Source organism: Odontesthes bonariensis, chromosome 10 (assembly GCF_027942865.1).
Source record: "Odontesthes bonariensis isolate fOdoBon6 chromosome 10, fOdoBon6.hap1, whole genome shotgun sequence".
NCBI lineage: Eukaryota > Metazoa > Chordata > Actinopteri > Atheriniformes > Atherinopsidae > Odontesthes > Odontesthes bonariensis.
The window spans coordinates 29,388,208-29,408,795 of record NC_134515.1 but is presented as its reverse complement, the minus strand read 5'-3'; the positions used below and the strand labels follow the sequence as shown (position 1 = coordinate 29,408,795).

The window sequence follows — 20,588 nt, the reverse complement described above, 5'->3', positions numbered from 1 at the left end:
ACCCAGTTACAGTCCAGATCTCAACCTGACTGAAATGATGCCACGGGATCTTCAGAGTTGTGCATGTCAATTAACTGAAGCAACACGAAGAAGCGTGGGCCAAGAATCCGAGAGACTCCTAACGTCATACAGAAAACTATTAACTTTACACTCCGTCTACATTTCCTCTTAGTTTTTGATGAATAATGAAGCAGTTTGATACACTGTTGTTCATTTGAGGCTGTATATTCAATTCTAAAACGCTGAAACGATCAGTTGGTGTTTTATTACGGTTGCACTCTCTTCTTTGACGTGGCTGCATACTGCAGGTGGAGGGAAACGATGGTGAAGCAATAATGGAGTTCTACGGGAAGGAACTCTGAAATCCAGTTTGCAAATGACAAAGACGACAGAATTGAGTGGCAACTTTTCTTAATTCAAATTAGGCTTTAAAATACAGCTGCAACACGTACACATATACATTTCAGTTCACAGCACAATTTTGATTTGGACTCATAGGCGACTACAGTGTCAATGGTCTACATAAGCCACCAATAATCGAGCATGTCACTTTTTAAACATTTTGGCTTAACACAAGAAGAAAACAATTTTCCAAGGAGCATTGGTACCTTCAAGAATAAAGCCAGCAAAATTAATGTTTGCCTGCACTTGAATAATATGAAATACTTATATTTTCTATTTTATGCCTGGAAAATATATTATGTTGGCAAATGTAGCTCGACTTTATTGACTTTATTGGCCTCTTTAGATTTTGATACATTCCTCATTTATTCATTTACGATTACGATTCTGTACTTTTCCAAACTGCCTTAAAAGCAGAAAGTCATTGCGACACCATGTATAATTAACTTTATGAGCCCTTTATCGTGGGATAAAAAGCTTTGATATCAAAATGGTGTTCCATCAAGGTCTAAGTAATGACCTGATGGTGCAGCACAAATGCTAGATAAGCCTGGTTGACTCAGTTTCATTCATGCATCAAACTTAAAAACTCAAAGTCCAAAAGATAAGCATGAAACCCAGACGATAACACGTTATTTGTAATGTTTTATTCTACAGCCCACCAGAATATTTTATGAGAAACGCACATCGTCCTCCTGATCGCCTCCAGAAAACAGATCACAAAATACAAACGGCTAACTGGGTAATCTGCATTAGTTGTCGACGCAGCGCGTTTTCTTTTTCCATTTAACCTAAATATAAAGCAGCAGCACATGTGATCATGAGAAATGCCAACTTCAAGTTATAATCTTTAACTTTAGGAATCTATCAAATATAAAAGGTGAATTCTTATTTCTGTACAAAATGGTCTGGGACCATCTTGTCGTGCCTCCCAACTCCCAGCATTTTCACAGTACACTCCGGCATTTCCATGACTTTACTCGAGCATTTTGTGCAAATCTAGATTGCTCCACCCTAACCGATGGCTTTCTAGCACCGGGCTGTAAAATAAGGCATTATCAAAAATGGCAGGCCAAGTCTCAATGTTCAAAAACACAGTCCTCACAGCAAAACAGCCAGGTTAAAGCTAAATTTACGAAAAACCCTGTTCCTTCGAGAATGAAGTTAGCCTGCTAAGAAACGACATTCATCCCTCTGGGGAACGTTGCACTTCATAATACTGCCGCAGTGACAACACACTAGACATTTCAAAGCATGGCACCTGTAATAAGCCCCAATAAAACAAAAGTTTCCACGTGTCCATTGCTGAATAAATTAGAAGGGACAAAATGAATCCTTCGGCATCAATAGCACTACTTTCTGTCAAACAATATATTAAAGAAAGGCAAAAGAATGTGCTTATATAATACAGTATGACCAGCTGTTGCCAGTGCTGACGTTTACATGCCGATGTACCTTTAGTTCAAAGTGTACTGTGACATCTGAGCATAGGCCTGGCTCGGAGGGCGTCTGTGTCTCATGAAAAATAGAATGATATAAAACAAAATAAAAGGGTGTTTGTTTAAAATAATAGCCGACTCTCTAACACTGGTAACATGTTGTAGTAAAGATTTACTGTTGTTTTTTTTGTTTTTTACATAAATACAGCTTGTAACTGCCAAGGAGCGAGAGCAATGGCGGGATCGGGTATCAAGGGCTAAACTGGAGGTAGACAGAATGTGGGCAGACTTAACATTGGGAGGGGGGAGGGGGTTCAGCAAGAACTTGTTTTGGTGGGAATTCCAACATTATGTTTACAAGAGTTAGATGTCCTCAGTAGCTGCTATGTCTATATAGCAGTGGAGACTGAATGTGGAGGCTGACTAAGTTGTGTCATGCAGGTTTGAGTGTATAAAGGGGTCAAAAGTTGGTATGCTTTATGGCCGGATGAGGACATGCAGTTGCAGAGATCACGTCTGATGCACCTCGTGAAACATCAGCTCTCGAGGGATTCGAGTCTCTGGACCATAAATCTTGCCGGCTCGCCGCTCGAACGCAGCGACATTCTGCTTTACGACTTCGTCGAAGAACATGGTGGCTAACTGGGAGTGGAGCAAAGAGCGGAACTCAAAGGAAATCTGTCAAAAAAACAAACAAACAAGTTTTAACAAAAAGTCTTCCCTTTGTTAGCATGTAGCAAACAGAGAGGCAGAGTCATGACACACAGCAACAACAGAAAGTCAATGAAATTGTTTGATTAGAAAGAATTTTAATACATTTGCGTAGTCCCGTTTTCGCTAAAAGTTTAAATAATTAAATTGTTGCCATTGTCATCTTCAATCAGATATGACACCGTTAGGTTTGCGTTTCCAGAGACAGAGACTATGTGTGGAACACACAAATGCTTACAAATGACCACTCATAAAATAACCTTTTGTTTTTATACTTCAGTCTTAGTACAGATTAAACATAATGAACTAATAATACTAGGCTTTAATCTTTATGATAACCAAACAGTCTTATTTATCATAATTTAGATGAATTATTTAGATCCATCAAGAGCAGAGGAGGATCTGACACCTACTCAGTAAAAGACTACATGAAGCACGCCACAGGCTACTTACAGAAAAGTCTACTGTGCAGGTGCGAGGGTAACCGGGAATGCCAGGACTAAAACGCCATATCGTCTCCAGGTGATTGAACAGCTTTCCGTCTGTGCACACTGCCTAAAAAAAACACATAAAATACCATTTGGGATTACAAGAAGGAATGCAGAGCAATGGGTGTTTGTTGACATCACAGAAGCTACCTGCCTACAACTAAATAGGGGATTTCAATAGGCCTTGTCACATTTAACCAGTTCTAACTTTTTAGCATAGTAAATCCCCTTGCCGTCAATATGTACAATGCAGAATATTAGATATACTGTCAGTCACTGCACTGTGGCCCACTTACTTTGACTAGATGAGGCCTAACACAAGTGATCATCGACGTGTATCTCTCCACAACAGGAGGGAATCCAACTTCCAGCTGGGCTTTGGAGTGACCTGCTCTTCTCATGATGGTCTGGGACTTCTTGCACCAAGGCACAAAGTGCTTGTAGTCATCAACATTGGCCACCACTTCATACATTTCCTGCATAGAATAACTGAGAGCAGGCACCGCAAGGTTAAAAACTTTTTTTTTTTTTAAAACCTCTCAACAACGCAGTTATTACTAGCTCATACTGGTGCATTACCCAAGTATCCTGCGCTCAGAGTACTCCTTTCGTTTGTTGGTGAGGCTGATGAAGTTTCTGCTTTGAGGAATAGTCGCCATTGTGTCCGAGTCTTGAAGGCAAAGCACCCTGGGACTTCTCGTCATCAAAATGCCACACGATGACAGGTGTCTAAAGGGTGAGAGCACATTTTCTGTGAGTCACAGTATGGAAAGACCGATATGCCACAGGCACAGTGCGTTCGTACCTACAGCGACAACAACAATAAAGGAAAGGCCCACTATATCGCAGCTTCCAGCACTTCGTGCACTCAATGAACTGGACTAGGAGGTTATAGAAAGTCTGAGTAGGGAGAATGCTGGCATTTTCTGAATGGAGCTTTTCATGTGAAGGGCAAAAAAGATACGCCCCTGTTGCATATTTTGGTCCATATCAATAGTTTTGTTTAAAGAAATTTTTTTTTTTTTTTTTAAAGCACAAGTGGGGGACCAAGATGGGCAAATGAACCTCAACATAAAGTCACAACTGAATACAAAAAAAAACAGGCTGATATACACCCCACATTTGTTTCCAACAGCACTGACAAGCACTGCGTTTCTTAACGAGAATTAGAGCACTTTATGTTACATTTTAGACGATGAACTGAACTTTTTCCTTTAAAAAAAACCCCAAAAACTTTTCAGCAAAGCTTGTTGCAGTTATGTGCAGTCACCACATGACATGGTCGGCATAACACGTCACGACAGTGTTTGATGTAGGACTCAGTTGAATTTTAGAAAACTTAACTTGTGTTCTTTTGAAAGTAAAACAAATCATCTTAAGATAGCCATGTCCGAAGCAACAGTAAAATTTGCTAGTGTTGCTAACTTCTTTTCAGAACAAACAGTAGCCCATCATTTACATATACGTGACTTATTTGAATATATGTACTGGCTAACGTGGTATCGAAACCACAACTCCCTTGTCCAAATAAAAAGAAAAATCTTGACACATTTTAGATAAGAAAAAGTCTAAAAAAAGACAGCTTAACCTTATAACGTTACGTTGTGACCTTCTCACTACGACATCCGATCTAAAAGTGACTGGGTGTCAGTTCTTCTGAACAGAATGTCTTACTGTGTGCCATCAGCTACAATAGTACCTTCCAATATCTCCTGTTACACGCTCACCTGATGTTTTGTCGCAGGCACCCTCTTTGCCCCGCTGTACCGCACGAGCGAGGGGAGCCCACAGCGGCGATCTGGAGAAAGTCACTGAATGTCCGCATACCCATGGGTAACCTCCGGGCACCGGCCGTGGCTGCCATCAAACCAGTCACTCGGAGTCTGGTCCAAGACAGCGGAGGCAGAAAAATTCAAGGTTCCAGAGCAAAGCCCTCCTGTTTCAGAGCGGTTATGTAACACTTTCGTTAGCTAGACAGCTAGACAACTATCCTTTTCTGGAACCGCGTCTCTTTCTTGAACCGCTTTTAAAGCTCTGAGCTTAACCAACGTTAGTTAGGGTAGTCAACGGCTAACGTTGGCAAACGAGGTTTCATAACAGCCCGGCCAAACGCGACGTATGGCCGCGTTCCAGTAGTTTTTCCTGTAATACTCACATCACTCTGCGTTTAGAGCACCAAAGTTGCGACGAAGTCGTCTTATTTAGGCTATTTCTGGTTTGAAATTCTGTCAAATTCCGTCCAGCTGCGGACGACCTTCTGCTGCTAAAGAAAACGCCGGTGATGGGACAAGCTGCTCCTTTCTTCTGTCTGTTCGCCTCAGCCAAATAGCTCTGGCATTAAATGCTGCCCCCGCTGTGCTGGAGGTTAACAGCAGCCATTTTATTTCGTATTAAAATATACATTCTAAGTGTGGCACGGAATAGCATGCCATACACCAAACTGAAAGCATCTGATTAAAGGGTAAAATCAACATTTGACCACAAAATGTGATGCAGAGTTACCTCACGGAGACTCAAAATGAGGAACAGAACGGCCAATTTGAGACATGAACTTTGACAAAAAACTGAGCCAAGAAAGGCACACACCAAAATTGAAGGCAAAAATAAAATAGAAAATAAGGGACAAAAACACACAAAAAATAATAACGAGACACAGAAGGTTACCAGAATGATAAATAAAAAAACAAAAAGGCACAAAATAAATCATAAATTGTTCGGTATAGTTTGTGCCTGTTTTGTGTTCACTTATGTCAAAGTGAACTCTGATAAAGACTGCGCAACATTAATTCCCGCTCAGCGCTTGTGGGCGCTAAGCAGTGTTAGTTAGCCTTTGTTAAAGCAAACTATTTTCATGAAAGTAAATGTTTATGCTTTATTATCAAAAAACACTTTGGAATAACTCTTAAATGAACAGAAACTGGGTTTTTAATTATATTACTCCAAATAAAACATTTGGCGAAAGCTAAACCACCTAGCTTAGCCTAGCAGAAGTCAATTCTGCTAAATTCAAATACTAAATTTAAATTTCTTGAGATCGTTCTTGTGCTAGTTCATTGACTGACATGTACAAAATACGAGAGGCCAAGACACGAGCTGCTTGAAAAAAAATGTCAATATTATCTTGATATCACAAGAAAGTTATCCTTATCTCAAGATAACAGCGTTTTTTTCCCCCATGATAAGGGGATTGCCTGAAAGGCATCGACTATTTAGAAATGTAGCAAAGTTGGTTACTCTTATTCATGCCCACAGATGCCACTATCTGTGCTTAAGAGCAGAGGTTTACTAAGCTTTAAGCCTGATTTATGGTCGTCTGGGAAAGGCTACAGAGAGCGACGGAGAGGACGGACGGATAGTGACGGAGAAGCATACCGAGGCCTTAATCAGCCTTTAAGCTCAATGCATTGAACAGAACATTACTGCTAATTGTTAGATTCGGTTCTTTTAGTTGGAAGCTCAAGAACGGACCGGAGTAATTCAAGTGAAAATGAAGTCTTTATATGTAGTCACACGTCAAAGCATATCAGCGCTGGACTCAGTGGGAAAGAGCTCCCGCAGGAAGTCTGTCACACTGCGCGCCGATTTCCAGGTATCATTTGTATTTATAGCCTCATAGGTTGGACTCACACTCGACCGTGTATGATTGGACATGAGTAGGTTCAACATGCTTCGTCATATTCTCTGGATCAATGAAACAGCGATAATGAACAATGAAATTAGGAGCTAATGTTGGAAGGACACATTTTCAAGAATACCATATCTGGTACTCTCAAGAAAAAAACCAAAGCTTGTTTTCTCATTACAACAGGTTATGTGATCTCAAGTGCAGTGGCGGTCCGACACTGATGTACGCCCCGGGCGAAACCCGGTGCTGGCGCCCCCTGGGATGTGCGCTTTCCCACCATGGGACAAGCCAAGGGGAGGGGGAAGATGGGGGCGCCGCTCTGCCGAAAAACAACTGTGGCTGAAACGTAACCACGAATACCCCCCCACCCTCGTTTTTTTTGTTTTGTTTTTTTTTTCAACCCCCCCCTTCGCGATGCCGCCCCTGGCGCCTGCCCTGTTGGCCCGCCTCTAGGACCGCCCCTGCTGAAGTGTCATTGTCTTAAGATAAAAGAATAATTGATTCATGGTCTTGAAATAAGTGTCTTGTGTGTATGTTTTATAAATCTATATGTCCCAACTACTCATGTGGGACTCCCACACGAGTAGTTGGGACATATAGATTTATTTAGGGACATATAGATTTTGCGACTTCTGTGCTCCTCAAAAACATTGTTTATAAATGTTTTAGCTTTTACTGCCACACGGTGTCGACATTTCGCCGGAGATAGGCGAGATCAGACCGCCACGCCTGTAGGCGGACCAGCACAGTCGTAGCCAGCGTCGTCAGCCCAGACACTGGATACAGACAACAACAGTGACAGACCGAGACCGCATTTCTGTTTGCATTCAGCCATGGGTGTAGTCTGAGAGGTGGATACAGTAGCGCACCGCAACTTACCTCGAAGTTTTATCCTCATGAAGGAGCTCCGTCCTGGCTGAGTTTGGGAGATGGGAGTACTCAACATTGCAGACCAGGTACGTTGAAAGAAAGCGCTCCGTGTTTGGGCTGTGGCGCAGTCTATTTGCTGGGAAGGAGCTGCTGTAGTGCGCAACATACTAGACCCATGACATTATCTTGCTTATTTGCGGTGCGTGTTCAATTATGTAGTTAGCTGAAACATGTTTATAGGTTTTTTGGTGAAATGCGATGCCGTGCTTGCTCGCGTTAACGTATGCGTTGTTGGGAATCTATCCCGGGCCGTGCCCTGGGACAGGGCCAGCAGAGCTCCGGAGCAGCATTAGCTAGCGAAAGCCATTTGGCTAGCTGACGTAAGTACTGAGAAACAGGCCTATAGGCCTCAGCCAAGGCTCGGTGTATCTGCTGGTGGGGAAAAAAATAGAATCAGATTCAGTTTATTGCCACTGACGCTTGGAATACAGAATTTGTCGTCATGTAGGTGTTTTTAGTGATTTAACTGAATAGGCACTGGTTCTAACTGCTTGAACGGATCAGATAAAACATAGATGTGGGTGATCATTTCCGACTCATCGGTACTGTTCAAATGTAACATTTTTGTGTAACATTAACGTTTGTGTGTTGCAGCCTCCTCTGGTCCAGGCCATCTTCAATCGTAATGCTGAAGAAGTTCAACAATTATTGCACAAAAAGGAGGATGTCAACGCACTGGTGGGTGTGATGTGCATTAAGTTTTAGTGTGAAACTGCAGGTCTTAACGGACGTTAAGCCTCTCTTAAAGACGAAATTTGAACGCGATTCTCCGCTCAATTGATTGTTTGTCCATTTGTCAGGACCAAGAACGCCGTACGCCACTTCATGCTGCTGCCTGCGTGGGTGATGTCCATATAATGGACCTCCTCATTGAATCAGGTGAATCTGCTGCATCCATTTCAGATAGCTGGCTATCATCCATTGTCATCATCCAAGCACACAGATTCCTCAATGGTGTGCAACACCTGCAACATCTTTCTCCTTCTGATACTCCTAAATGCTGTTTTGCAAGATCTCTGTGGCTCCATACGAGTTTAAAAAAAAAAAAAAAAAAATGTCTTTCAGGTGCCAGTGTAAATGCTAAAGACCATATATGGTTGACCCCTTTGCACAGGGCAGCTGCTTCCAGGAACGAGGTAAACCTCCATTTCAAAGATTCAAATGACCTCAGAGTCAGATGACTTAATAACCTTTTTCCAATGTGCATTCACCCACCGATGCTCATTTAGACTGAAGTTCCAAAATAATGCACTGTTGGAAGGTAATGCCAAAAGCAGCAGGTCGAATAGATGCTTTGATTGCTTCCTTTCTCAGAGGGCAGTGGGTCTGCTGCTGAGGCGTGGAGCGGATGCAAACGCACGGGACAAGTTTTGGCAGACCCCACTGCATGTGGCCACCGCCAACCGTGGCACTCGCTGCGCAGAGGCCCTGCTCTCCCAGCTGAGCAACCTGAACATTGCAGATCGCACCGGCCGAACTGCCTTGCACCATGCAGCTCAGAGTGGGTTCCAGGAGGTGCGACTGCAGTGATTTGCTTTCCCTTTAGAGATTTTTTTCTCTCTTCTTGAGTGTAGTTCCATCAAAGCTAAATGTTACAATTGTTTCCTAACAGATGGTGAAGCTGCTGCTGAACAAAGGGGCCAACCTGAGTGCCATTGATAAGAAGGAGAGACAGCCTATCCATTCTGCTGCTTATTTGGGTAAGAAAGTTTCACTCTTGGCGGTTCTGCACGGACACTTATTTGCATCAGTGTGAGTATAAAAGACTAAACAATTTCTGTTGCTTGGTGGAATTAGTAGATTTAAAGATTGTTGTTTTACTCTTGCTGTGGTTCCCTCAGGGCATTTGGAGGTCGTGAAGTTGCTGGTGTCTCGCAGCGCCGACAAGAGCTGCAAGGATAAGCTGGGTTACACACCTCTCCATGCTGCTGCTGCAAGTGGTCATATCGAAATTGTAAAGTACCTACTGAGGATGGGGGCGGAGGTGAGTGGTTAACCAATCATTTTTTACACAAATATTCTCTCAACCAATCTATCTTACAATCAATTTTCTGCATCACCACCATGTAAAATCCAATCAGAGGACAGTTGAATGATTCTCAGGATTCGGTTGTCACAGTCTGATGTTTTGTTTGTGCTTTCCGGCCAGATTGATGAGCCCAACGGCTTTGGAAACACTGCGCTCCATTTGTCTTGCTACATGGGGCAGGAGGCTGTGGCTACAGAGCTGGTGAACCACGGAGCGAACGTTAACCAGCCCAACAAGTGTGGCTACACCCCCCTGCACTTGGCGGCCGTCTCCACCAACGGTGCCCTCTGTCTGGAGTTGCTGGTCAACAATGGGGCGGATGTCAACCAGCAGGTATAAAAAGAGCTTCTTATTCACAGTGTTGCCTGCGTTGTTTTCACACATGTATTCTGGAAAGTGTCCACAGAATTTGCTGCGTACGTTTGTCTGGACCTGCTCTTTTACTCATGAGGCACACAACAGGAGGTAGTCTGTGTCGGGTGCATTAAGTCCCGGGTGTGTAGAAGGCACGACAACAGGCAAATGTTGGTGATGCCATCGTGCAAGTGGTTCATAAACGAATGTGTCTCTTACAATTACTTAGAATTTGTTGGATTTCAAAGCTGGGCCTTGAAAAGAGAAGCTCCTGAATTTCGCTGTTTCTCTTGCTGTTGGCACCTGTTGTGAATAACCCGTTTTCTTTTTCACCAGTCGATTGTATTCTTCCAGAATCAATACTCACACTCTTGCTTTTAAGTCTCAGTGAAAGGGTTTTATCAAATTGCAGCCACTGGATTTTATCACTAGATTTATAACAATGATTAAAGAAGTCTGGGGTTTTTTTTTTTTTTTTTTTTTTTTTAGGTTGCAGCTGTGTTTCAGAGTAATTGAATCGGCATACATTGTGAATACTGAGAGAAATTGATCATTGTATTGTCTATTCTTGACAATAGAAGCCCATTGTTATGGTGTAAGTGTGACGGGTTGGATAGTTTCTTATTATTTTATGATAAACATTTTTGTGTAAAGAATAGGAACTACACAAGAAATAAAATGTTCTTATAGATTTAAGGATCTGTTTGGACCCACAGACACACCGAACTCTCTGCATTACACGATCTATTTGTTATTCCTTCATCTCATACGAGACCTAAATAGCAGTATACAAAACTAAGAAAATTCTCAATGTTGTTTTATCTTTACTGTAAGTGAAAACTAATCTGTATTCTTTTTATGTAATTCTTTTCAGAGCATAGAAGGAAAGAGCCCCCTGCACATGGCAGCCATTCACGGACGCTTCACACGCTCTCAGATCCTCATCCAAAATGGTAACCAAGCTTTTGCCGTCTGACTGAGCTTTAAGAATGTGTTGGCGCCGACTCTTTTCTCATCGTAATGAGTCTTGAATACATTCTTCTCCTTTTTTTCAACCCTAATTTGCATTAGGTGGGGATATTGATTGTGTGGATAAGTATGGCAATACCCCTCTCCACGTTGCTGCTAAGTATGGCCACGAACTGCTGATCAGCACTCTGATGACCAACGGAGCAGACACGGCCAGGTATCGGAAAAGACTTTCAGTGGTGTTTTAACTCGTTAGGAAAACGTAATGTTGTAAAATAAAACCATTACAGTACAAAGATGCATTTTATGGGTCGGGCTCTAAAAAAAACATGTTTTCTTTTCTCTTTTTATTGACCGTTTGGTTTTTGCTGTTTTTCAGACGTGGGATCCATGGAATGTTCCCCTTGCACTTAGCTGTGCTGTACGGGTTTTCAGACTGTTGTCGCAAGTTACTCTCCTCAGGTTTGTTCCAGAAATATGTGCGCTCTGATTTACTTAATCTTTTAAGTCTGTGTTCATCTACTTTTGGAGCTGTCACCTCCAGCTGTTCCTTCATTACCCTACAGGTCAGCTGTATAGTATAGTTTCATCGATGAGTAAAGAGCACGTACTATCGGCTGGGTTTGACATAAACACCCCTGACAACTTTGGGAGGACCTGTCTACACGCTGCTGCCTCTGGGGGGTAATACTCACAATCTCTTTTGAGATTTTGTTCCTTCTCATATAATTTGTTTACTTCAATTCCTCTTATTGTTATCCGTCTCCGCAGGAATGTTGAATGTCTGAACTTGCTCCTAAGTAGCGGTACTGACTTGAATAAGAGGGACATAATGGGAAGGTGAGTTCTACCTTATCTTGTCTGTTGTTTTCAGTTTTTCCTCCAGTGCTTGAACAACCTTTACGCACAACCAAAGCTCACAAGTAAGAATTCAGAGTGACTTTTTCTCCCTTTCCTCCTTGCAGGACACCGTTGCACTATGCGGCTGCTAATGGGAGGTACCAGTGCACTGTGACCCTGGTTAGCGCTGGCGCTGAGGTCAACGAGCCTGACCAGACGGGCTGTACTCCCCTGCACTACTCTGCTGCCTCCCAAGCCTTCAGCAGGTTGGAAACATGTTTATCTCTCCATTTGGGCTCTCTTGTGAAACAGCACTCTGAACACTAGCCACAAAAATGATGTTCAACTCTGTCAAAGAATCAGAGCTGTTTTTGTGCAGTGAATGGCAAAAACATCCAGGTTTTTTTAAATTTATAAACAGATGCCAGTGTTTCCACTATATTATGAGCTTTGGTGTGCAGGAAATGTGTTACTAATTGTGATTAGATATTGTCTCTAATAAGGCAAATGGAGCAAGACTAAACCATGAGCAACTATTTCTAACATATGGAGTATATACACTAAAATCAGAGATCAATGTGTCAGAGCTTTTACAACGAGACATTCACTGCAGGCAGAGTATATATGTTATGTTGTTAGCACTGTGAGCAATCCTGATTCAATTACCGTTGGTTACATTTTGGTATTTGACCGAAGCAGTATTCCATATAAGCACATACCAAGTGGATCAGTCACGTTTGTGTGGTGTGGCTTGGAGAGTGGAGGTTTGTGGAGGTACTCATCAGGGTTTGGGAAAGCTTGTGGTGTAGCCTGCTGTTGAATAACCACACTGTAGGCTCTGCATCAGTCTGATGTCAAAGTATTGTGAGAATAAATGTGTGAGAAATAGAGAGGTACCATCGTATAAAACCAGAAACGGGTGAGTATTCTATTACCGTTAGCAATGATGCTTTAGTCATCTACAAAGTGTATAAGCTCTAATTTTCTGTAAAGGAAAAGGGCCAAAATAGGAGCAAAGATAATTTAGCTTGAACCCGAGGAACCCACCTAACTTACTCACTGTGCTTACCTACCTCATTACTTAATAATGCTTTGAATTTTGTAACGTTAGGGCAGGATTGGGCCTCCCAAGAGTGTCACCAAATTGCTCAAATTTGATGGTTGAAACTGTTTTTTACACCTGAGGCAGATCTTAGAATTCTCAGTTGTGGAAACCAGGTTAGTGTTTTCTGTCAGTACTCAGTCACTTAAAGATGTTTCTTCATTTGTAAATTTGTGCTCATCCTTTAAAATCTTGCAAATTCTTTGACAATGGAGATACAATTGTGCATATTCGTGTTTTTTTTGTTGTTGTTTTTTTTATATTATATTATATTTGTAATATTTTCTTTCAGAGTCGATCGTCACTTTTCTGGGAACCATCAGAATGATCATCATCAGAATGATGAGGATGAGGCAAAGGAGTCGTACTTGTGAGTTTTTTTTAAATTTTATTTTTCCTCCACTGTTGGGTCCATAACCATGTCTTCAAATTAAATTGATTAAAAGTTTGAACAGTTGTGAATAATGACAGCGTTGACCGTTCTTGTTGTTACTTTGTAACAGCTGCTTGGAGCATCTTTTGGACAATGGTGCTGATCCATCAATGGTCAACTCTAAAGGTTACAGTGCAGTTCACTATGCAGCTTACCATGGCAACAAACAGAACCTGGAGCTGGTGAGTGTTCAGAGGCATTTATCTGTCTCATCATGCATCACAAATACTGCTTTTCTCAAGGTGAAAGTTAATTGAAAAATATTATAAACTGTAAAATACAATGCTATTTAAAGATGTCATGTCGCTGAGCGATGGTATTTTTTGTCAGAGAGCACAGTTATAATCGCTCTGAGTGTATCTTTGTCTGGCCAACTTGTTAGAATGTTAGTGTGTATGAGTCCCTCCGGTACAGCTTGAAGCTGACAAACTTCCAGATGACCCTTCAAAGGATAAACCATGTTATTTGGCTTTACTAGCTTACTCCAACCATTTCTTGCGAACTTTAAGGGTTAATTAATGGGATGTTTTAAATTAATTCAGGTGTACATTTGATATTGATAAGTGGAACATGTTTTTGCTTTACCTCTTTCCAAACTAACCTGCTTTGCCCTCACTTTCAGCTTTTGGAGATGTCCTTTAATGCACTAGGAGACATAGAGAGCAGTATTCCCGTCAGTCCCCTGCACCTCGCTGTAAGTGTTGCACACAAGGTCGCCTCTTGTTATAATTGGCTTCTTAATCTTGACTAATTGCAAAGTTGTGACTGCCCTCGTCTGCTCTGTCAGGCCGATAAGGGCCACTGGCAGGCTCTGCGTGTGCTCACAGAGACAGCAGCTTATGTGGACATGCAGGACGCTGCAGGCCGTTCTGTACTCTACTTGGCTGCCCAGAAAGGCTACACACGTTGTGTGGAGGTGCTTTTGGCTCAGGGGGCCTCCTGTCTGCTCAATGACAACCGTCTCATGTGGACTCCAATTCACGTTGCAGGTATAGTGCTCTCAGCTGGAAGTTTCAGGCCATAGCAATCTTTTTTTCGGGTAGTTGCCACCTTGTATAGGAAATGTTATCACATCGGTGTGTTTTCATCCCAGCTGCCAATGGTCACTCAGACTGCCTGCGCATGATGATTGATTATGGGGAAGAAGGGGATCTCACCAATGTCGCTGACAAATTTGGCCAGTGAGTTGTTGTCTCCTAAAAGCATGACTGGGTTTTTGGTCAGCTTTGAAAGATAATTGATGCCATAAGCTCTTTTGCCAATTGAATGCAAGCGCATCAACTGGTTTTTATTATTATGTTTGTCACCTTCAGGACCCCTTTAATGCTAGCTGTCTTGGGAGGTCACACTGATAGTGTCCACTTCCTACTTGAGAAGGGTGCCTTGCCAGACGCTAAGGACAAGAGGGGCAGCACAGCTTTGCACAGAGGGGTATGTCAAAAATACTGTATGGCGCTCCATTTTTTAGCAGAGCAGCAACAATTACTATTTTAGAAAAAATGAAGAAAATTGGTGGTTCAAGTGCAAGGTTGCAAGGCAGAAGTTGACATGGACAGACTAAAAGTTTCATCTTCACTTCCACTTTTAAATATAGTAAATTAGTCGTTAGAAATATAATAAAACATTCAAATTGAAAAAAGGTTGCCAGTTTCCTGGTTCAAGTCAAAGCAGAGTTCATTGTAGATCTGCAAAACGATGAGCTTTCCTGGAAGGAGGAAAAAAAAGTCTTGAGTAAAGAGCCCTGTGTTCCAACTGTTCTGTTCCAACAGAAATCGGAATTCTTTTTGAGATCTTTGTTCTTTGGATCTCTTTTCAACTTTACTCCTCATTTCTGATCCAGAACCAAAACTACCAGTTGTTGTTGTTGTTTGTTTCAGCACAAAACTTTGGTATGAACTTCAGCAAATGAAGATATTAATTGAAAAGTTGTGCTCATTTTGGATTCAGAATGTGCCAAATGTAGTTTTTCCAAGTTTTTATTTCCGTATACGTCAGCGTCTCATTACTTGTTGTTGGTTTACAACCAGGCGGTGTTGGGCCACAATGACTGTGTGACAGCTCTGCTGGAGCACAAAGCTTCTGCATTATGTCGGGACACCCAGGGTAGGACACCGCTGCACTATGCTGCCTCCAGAGGCCACACAGAGATACTGGCTAGTCTGGTGCAGGACGCCATGGCAACAGACCCACAAGATAAATTGCTGGACAACAAACAATACACCCCATTACACTGGGCTGCTTACAAAGGTTTGTTCGGTTTCATTAACTGAAAATAGCTAACCTAAACATTAATGTCACAGTTAATCACTCGAGCATCTGTTGTGTGTTTGTTCTCAGGGCATGAAGACTGTTTGGAGGTTTTACTTGAATTCAAAACATTTATCCATGAAGAGGGAAACCCTTTCACCCCCCTGCACTGTGCTCTGTGAGTATTAACCTCACGTCCACTCTTGTGTCCCAGGACGGGAAAACTAATTCCTAAAAATATGCTCACTTGATCGAATCATTTCACTGATTTTAGTGGTGTTGTGTTTAGGATGAATGGCCACAGCGGAGGTGCAGAGAGGCTGCTGGAATCTGCCGGGGTCCACATGATTAACACCAGAGACGCCAAAGGAAGGTAAGGCTGCAGAACACAGGACTGTTCTATTATTTAGGAGCAACATATTTTCTTCAGAAGGAAAGCATGACTGCATCAATAAATATGAGAAAGAAAAAAGGCAGAAGCTTAGACTAAATTTTTCTTGTGATTATTCAGTGATGTGACCTGACATCTGTTTCCTCTGCCTCAAATAATCAGGCTTGAAGTCTTTAAGCTTTGGCTGTCAAAGAGTGTCAGTGTCCTGAAAATCCTGTCTGAGTTTGATCATGTTGTGCCTGCTCTCAAAACTGGAAATACTTGGAATGATGTCACGGAAGAGCATACAAATAACAGGATATGACTCAAAAAGTGCTCTGTGGAAATAGTTGAATTTACGCTGGATAACGGATGGCTGATGAGGTCACTGACTTATCTATAACATACTGTTCTGAATTAATAGAAGTACCAAGTCTATTTGGGTATTTTGCAATATCCAGAAAAGTTATACAAGGCTGTATACAAGGAAGCAGAAGTTGTATGGAGCAAAAAAAAAATGTTTTAGTTGCAGTTCATGTCTAAAAATGGATGATTGCCACAGAAAAATTTGGACAGGACTACAATCCTGCCTAACACTGTGATGATACAATATGGCTATTTGTGCCTGTAGGACCCCACTGCATGCTGCCGCCTTTGCAGAGGATGTTGCAGGACTTCAGCTGGTGCTTCGCCATGGAGCAGAGATCAATGCAGTGGACAAAAGTGGACGTTCTGCTCTGATGGTCGCTGCTGACAAGGGACATAGCGGCTCTGTGGGTAAGTCTAACACCCCCTCAGGTTTGAGTGTACCATTCCTTGGGGCTAGGTGTGTTCTTAAGAACGTATCATCATGTAGTACTTTTCAAACATTAGTTACAATACAAACAAAGCTGAACTAAGTCAGAAAAGAACATTTCAAGTGTAAGTAAATCTAGGCTAAGAGGATGTCATTTAAAAAACAAAACAAAAAAAACAACAGCTATTTGTTGTACTGTAGGTTAATTTTAATCTCCTGTGACAATAAATGACCCTTCTCATACAGCCATTTTGATTTGAAATTGATGAAGGTTCCGTGTTAAAGGCACGGAACCTTTTGAATAATGTGATTAGTCTCAGTGGCTGCAGTGAAAAAGATCTGTTGTCATGCTGAGATGATGTATGTCAAATGTAATAACTGTATTTTTTGTCTTGGTGCTGCACAGCCATCCTCCTTCACCGGGCCAAGGCTGATCTGACACTGCTGGATGAGAACAGGAACACTGCCCTGCACTTGGCCTGCAGCAAGGTACGCAAGGTCATTCACCAGATTCCAAAGCCAAGATGTCATATACTCAGGGATTGATTCTGACAGAAGCCTGTGCGTGTGTTTTGTTTTGTTCTTCAGGCCCATGAGATGTGCGCTCTGCTGATTCTGGGCGAGATCCACAGTCCCACTCTCATAAATGCTACCAACAGTGCTCTGCAGATGTAAGGACTCGCCAGCGTTTTAAATTTGTCGTACTTATGGGCACAAAGACCACTTTTAGTTGTAATTTAATTGGCCAACATTTAACATTCCACAAACCTATCGGCCATAGGGTTGTGGAATGTTTGCCCGCACTTTCCATTCTCCTGAATATCTCTGTGGCCTTCAGGGGATTTCTTACGATTCGGCACAAATGCTTTCTTGTACTCGGGGATGAATTTTGTAGAATGTTATTAAAGGTTGATCTGCAGTTGTTGGCTGCCGCTTGCGTTTTGCTAATTGTGCCATTAATTAGGCACAACAGCAAACCTGTATATGCTGTAGGCTTTCTTTTCTGAGACTGGATAGTTTGACATGTTACAGTAGCGAAAGCACAGATCATTTCAATACAACGGTGACAGAATAATTACTCATTGATATGCCGCAGGGTCATAGTTAAAGGGATAGTTCGCCTCTTTTGACATGAAGCTGTATGACATCCCATACTAGCAATATCGTTTATGAACATTGACTTACCCCCTGCTGTGTCCTGTGAGCCGAGCTCCGGCCTCGTTTTGGTGTTGACGAAAGTAGTCCGGCTAGTTGGCTGGGGTTTAAAAAATAAAGCGTTTTGCTTCTCAAAACAATGTGTTCAAAAGAGTAATACATTTGCATTACAAAATCGTTCTTCAGGAAAAAGTCAGACCTCAAAATCGCTTGGCGCTATTTTCTCTCCCTTCGTATCACTTTGTGCAGCCACCTGCCGACAGCCGCGCCTGTTACGGTGTTTGCTGCTCGGAAGCAGGGGACTGCTCGGTCTGCACGGTCTACACAGCATGCAGTGATACGAAGGGAGAGAAAATAGCACCATGCGATTGTGAGGTCTGAATTTTTCCTGGAGAATGATTTTGTGATGCAAATGTATTACTCTTTTGAACGCATTGTTTTGAGAAGCAAAACGCTTTATTTTTTTAAACCCCAGCCAACTAGCCGGACTACTTTCCTCAATGCCAAAATGAGGCCGGAACTCTGCTCACAGGACGTAGTAGGGGGTAAGTCAATGTAAACATAAACGATATTGCTAGTATGGGATGTCATATAGCTTCATGTCAAAAGAGGCGAACTATCCCTTTAATGTTACTAGTAAAGTCCTCTTAAATCTCAGCGCTGCGTTCAGGATGGTTCTTGATTTGAAATTTAGGGTAGCCTTTACATCTTAGGTGAGGATTGCACCTCACTTAAAGTGCAAAGTAAGGTGCCAGTTGATTTGCCATCTGTCTCTTACATTTCTGCCCTGTTCTTTCCCAGGCCCCTCCATCTTGCAGCACGCAATGGCCTGGCTACGGTGGTGCAGGCACTGCTGAGTAGAGGAGCCACAGTGCTGGCTGTGGATGAGGAAGGTGAGGCACCCTTTGACTCTTCATTTGGTTTATACCTTCTCAGGACTAAAAATACCATCGTATCAAAATGTGTCCAAGGTCTCTTATTAATCACATCAAAGTACTGATTGATTGCCTTGCAAGTCTTAAATGTTGGAGCTTTCTTTGTGGTAATTTTATTAATCATGCCAACCGCTTAGATTTGTTATTAAAACCCTTAAAATATTTGTTGGCCCCTTTAGTAACAACCTACCTTTATTACTTCACGTTTTAGCTTCCAATCTCCTAATTCATTGAGCATCCATTCAACATTACTTTCAATAATAATAATTGTGGCTTTGAGAATCAAAGTTTTCTCCCTTTCAAGCGGTGCTTTGGTCCCCATCACTTTCTGAATGACAACATTTAGCTTTTAAGCTGCAAAATACTCGATTATGTACAGTAGCTAGTCACAAAACGAGTCGCAATCTGTTCTGTTTGAGCATTGCTACTGAGCAGATGGTGTTCAGTACAGTTTGGTTCCGCGATTTATGCCAGAATTTACAAAAATAAAAGTTGTGAGTGTGTCAGCAAAGTTTTAAACCAGGCAGTTAAGACTCAAATGTTCTGTAGCGTTGAAGCGAAACTGTGAAATTGGAAGATAGTTCTCTGCAGATACATGTTTAACACCCCTTCTCACTATGGTTCTTTGATCGGCTATAAAAATAGAAAAATGATAATGGGAGCTGCCTGAAAGTGTAATTGCAACGTCTTGTGCTCATGTGTATGTGTTGATTTTTGTTCAGGCCACACCCCAGCTCTGGCTTGTGCTCCCAACAAGGATGTGGCTGACTGCCTGGCTCTGATCCTATCTACCATGAAGCCTTTCCCCCAGCGGGACTCTTCCTCCTGCTCCTGTTCTCCTCCCACAGTCTCCCCCTCCCCGGGTCTCAACTTGCTGAAGCACTGTGGCATCACCGCCGCCTGCTCCCCTCTGCCCAGCAATGGCCTCCACAACGGCTACGTTAAAGACCGCCACGGTGCACCGGTGGGCCTGGACGGGTGTCTGTCTGAGTGAGGTCTCGTGTCCCTGCTCAGTCAGCTGCTATCACCACCGGGGGTGGGGGTGGGGGTGGGGGGGGGAGACGGCGGCGGCGGCGGCGGCGACTACCTTTAACATGGTCGAGAGGACCAGGAGAGCACCCACCCACATGTCTGTTTTCTCTGTATGTGCGTGTTTGTGCGTCTGTGTGAGCGTTTGGTCTTCTCTTGAGGTGCAGTCAAACTTAATATGCAATTAGATCCTACTCCTCCATCTCCTAGTAGTGGTTAATACACAGGCAGATTGCTCTACAAGGTCACTCTGATGAGGTGAGGCATTGAGAATAACACTAGCAATCTGGCCATCTCCGAATCATTTAACCCTTTAAAACCATGCTGACGTAGTTATATAAGCAACATTAAAGAGCATGGAAGTGTCTGCATCAACCGTCTTTCTCTTCATATCATTTAGTAGAAAAGTCATATCATGTCGCAGTGACCTTGTAGAGGAACATCCAGCCTTCCCGAAAGAATGATCAAAGAGTTTCTTTGTTTGTTTTTTGAGGGTTCTTTTTTCTTTTCTTTCTTGATTTTTCTGTTAGCCTAAATTTTTATGAAGGAACCACACAAGGGAAAGCCTAAAATTAGCTTGAGAGTGCAATGCTTTTTGTACTACAGTACAATCTGAAATCTGGAAAAGGGTCACAAAGATGTTAAATCTATAGTGTACTTTAAATGTGCGGCCTAGAATTGTTTGGCATTTTTAGGATAATTTGGTAATGCTGCTGAATTCATTAGCACGTCTC

General features: G+C 42.4%; 2 protein-coding genes across 2 annotated transcripts; one reads left to right on the top strand and one right to left on the bottom strand.

Moving 5' to 3' along the window:
- Positions 1–406: 406 nt before the first annotated feature.
- coq10a (coenzyme Q10A) lies at positions 407–5,347 on the bottom strand. Its single transcript, XM_075475191.1, has 6 exons — positions 5,196–5,347; positions 4,768–4,923; positions 3,620–3,769; positions 3,337–3,529; positions 3,006–3,107; positions 407–2,519 (listed from the first exon to the last, which is right to left on the bottom strand). The coding sequence occupies exons 2-6, from the start codon at positions 4,902–4,904 to the stop codon at positions 2,352–2,354; spliced, it is 750 nt and encodes a 249-aa protein (XP_075331306.1). The 5' UTR covers positions 4,905–4,923; positions 5,196–5,347; the 3' UTR covers positions 407–2,351.
- A 2,089-nt stretch (positions 5,348–7,436) lies between these two features.
- ankrd52a (ankyrin repeat domain 52a) lies at positions 7,437–19,825 on the top strand. Its single transcript, XM_075475189.1, has 28 exons — positions 7,437–7,621; positions 8,190–8,273; positions 8,396–8,474; positions 8,661–8,731; positions 8,910–9,110; positions 9,208–9,295; positions 9,437–9,579; positions 9,745–9,957; positions 10,853–10,931; positions 11,050–11,164; positions 11,327–11,409; positions 11,514–11,631; positions 11,719–11,787; positions 11,913–12,053; positions 13,182–13,259; positions 13,393–13,504; positions 13,945–14,016; positions 14,110–14,311; positions 14,416–14,503; positions 14,636–14,753; positions 15,350–15,569; positions 15,660–15,747; positions 15,859–15,942; positions 16,571–16,716; positions 17,142–17,224; positions 17,324–17,406; positions 18,692–18,783; positions 19,548–19,825. Exons 1-28 carry the CDS (start codon positions 7,595–7,597, stop codon positions 19,817–19,819), a joined length of 3,249 nt encoding a protein of 1,082 aa, XP_075331304.1. The 5' UTR covers positions 7,437–7,594; the 3' UTR covers positions 19,820–19,825.
- Positions 19,826–20,588: the final 763 nt, after the last annotated feature.

Excerpts from the sequence above, each read along its gene's own strand:
- coq10a (XM_075475191.1), bottom strand. The coding sequence starts at position 4,904 with ATGGCAGCCACGGCCGGTGCCCGGAGGTTACCCATGGGTATGCGGACA. Across the intron at positions 3,770-4,767 it reads TGCCTGCGACAAAACATCAG|ACACCTGTCATCGTGTGGCA; the intron begins GTGAGCGTGTAA and ends CTCACCCTTTAG. Across the intron at positions 2,520-3,005 it reads CCTGCACAGTAGACTTTTCT|ATTTCCTTTGAGTTCCGCTC; the intron begins GTAAGTAGCCTG and ends TTTTTTTGACAG.
- ankrd52a (XM_075475189.1), top strand. The coding sequence starts at position 7,595 with ATGGGAGTACTCAACATTGCAGACCAG. Across the intron at positions 9,111-9,207 it reads CTCAGAGTGGGTTCCAGGAG|ATGGTGAAGCTGCTGCTGAA; the intron begins GTGCGACTGCAG and ends GTTTCCTAACAG. Across the intron at positions 13,260-13,392 it reads GAGGCAAAGGAGTCGTACTT|CTGCTTGGAGCATCTTTTGG; the intron begins GTGAGTTTTTTT and ends ACTTTGTAACAG.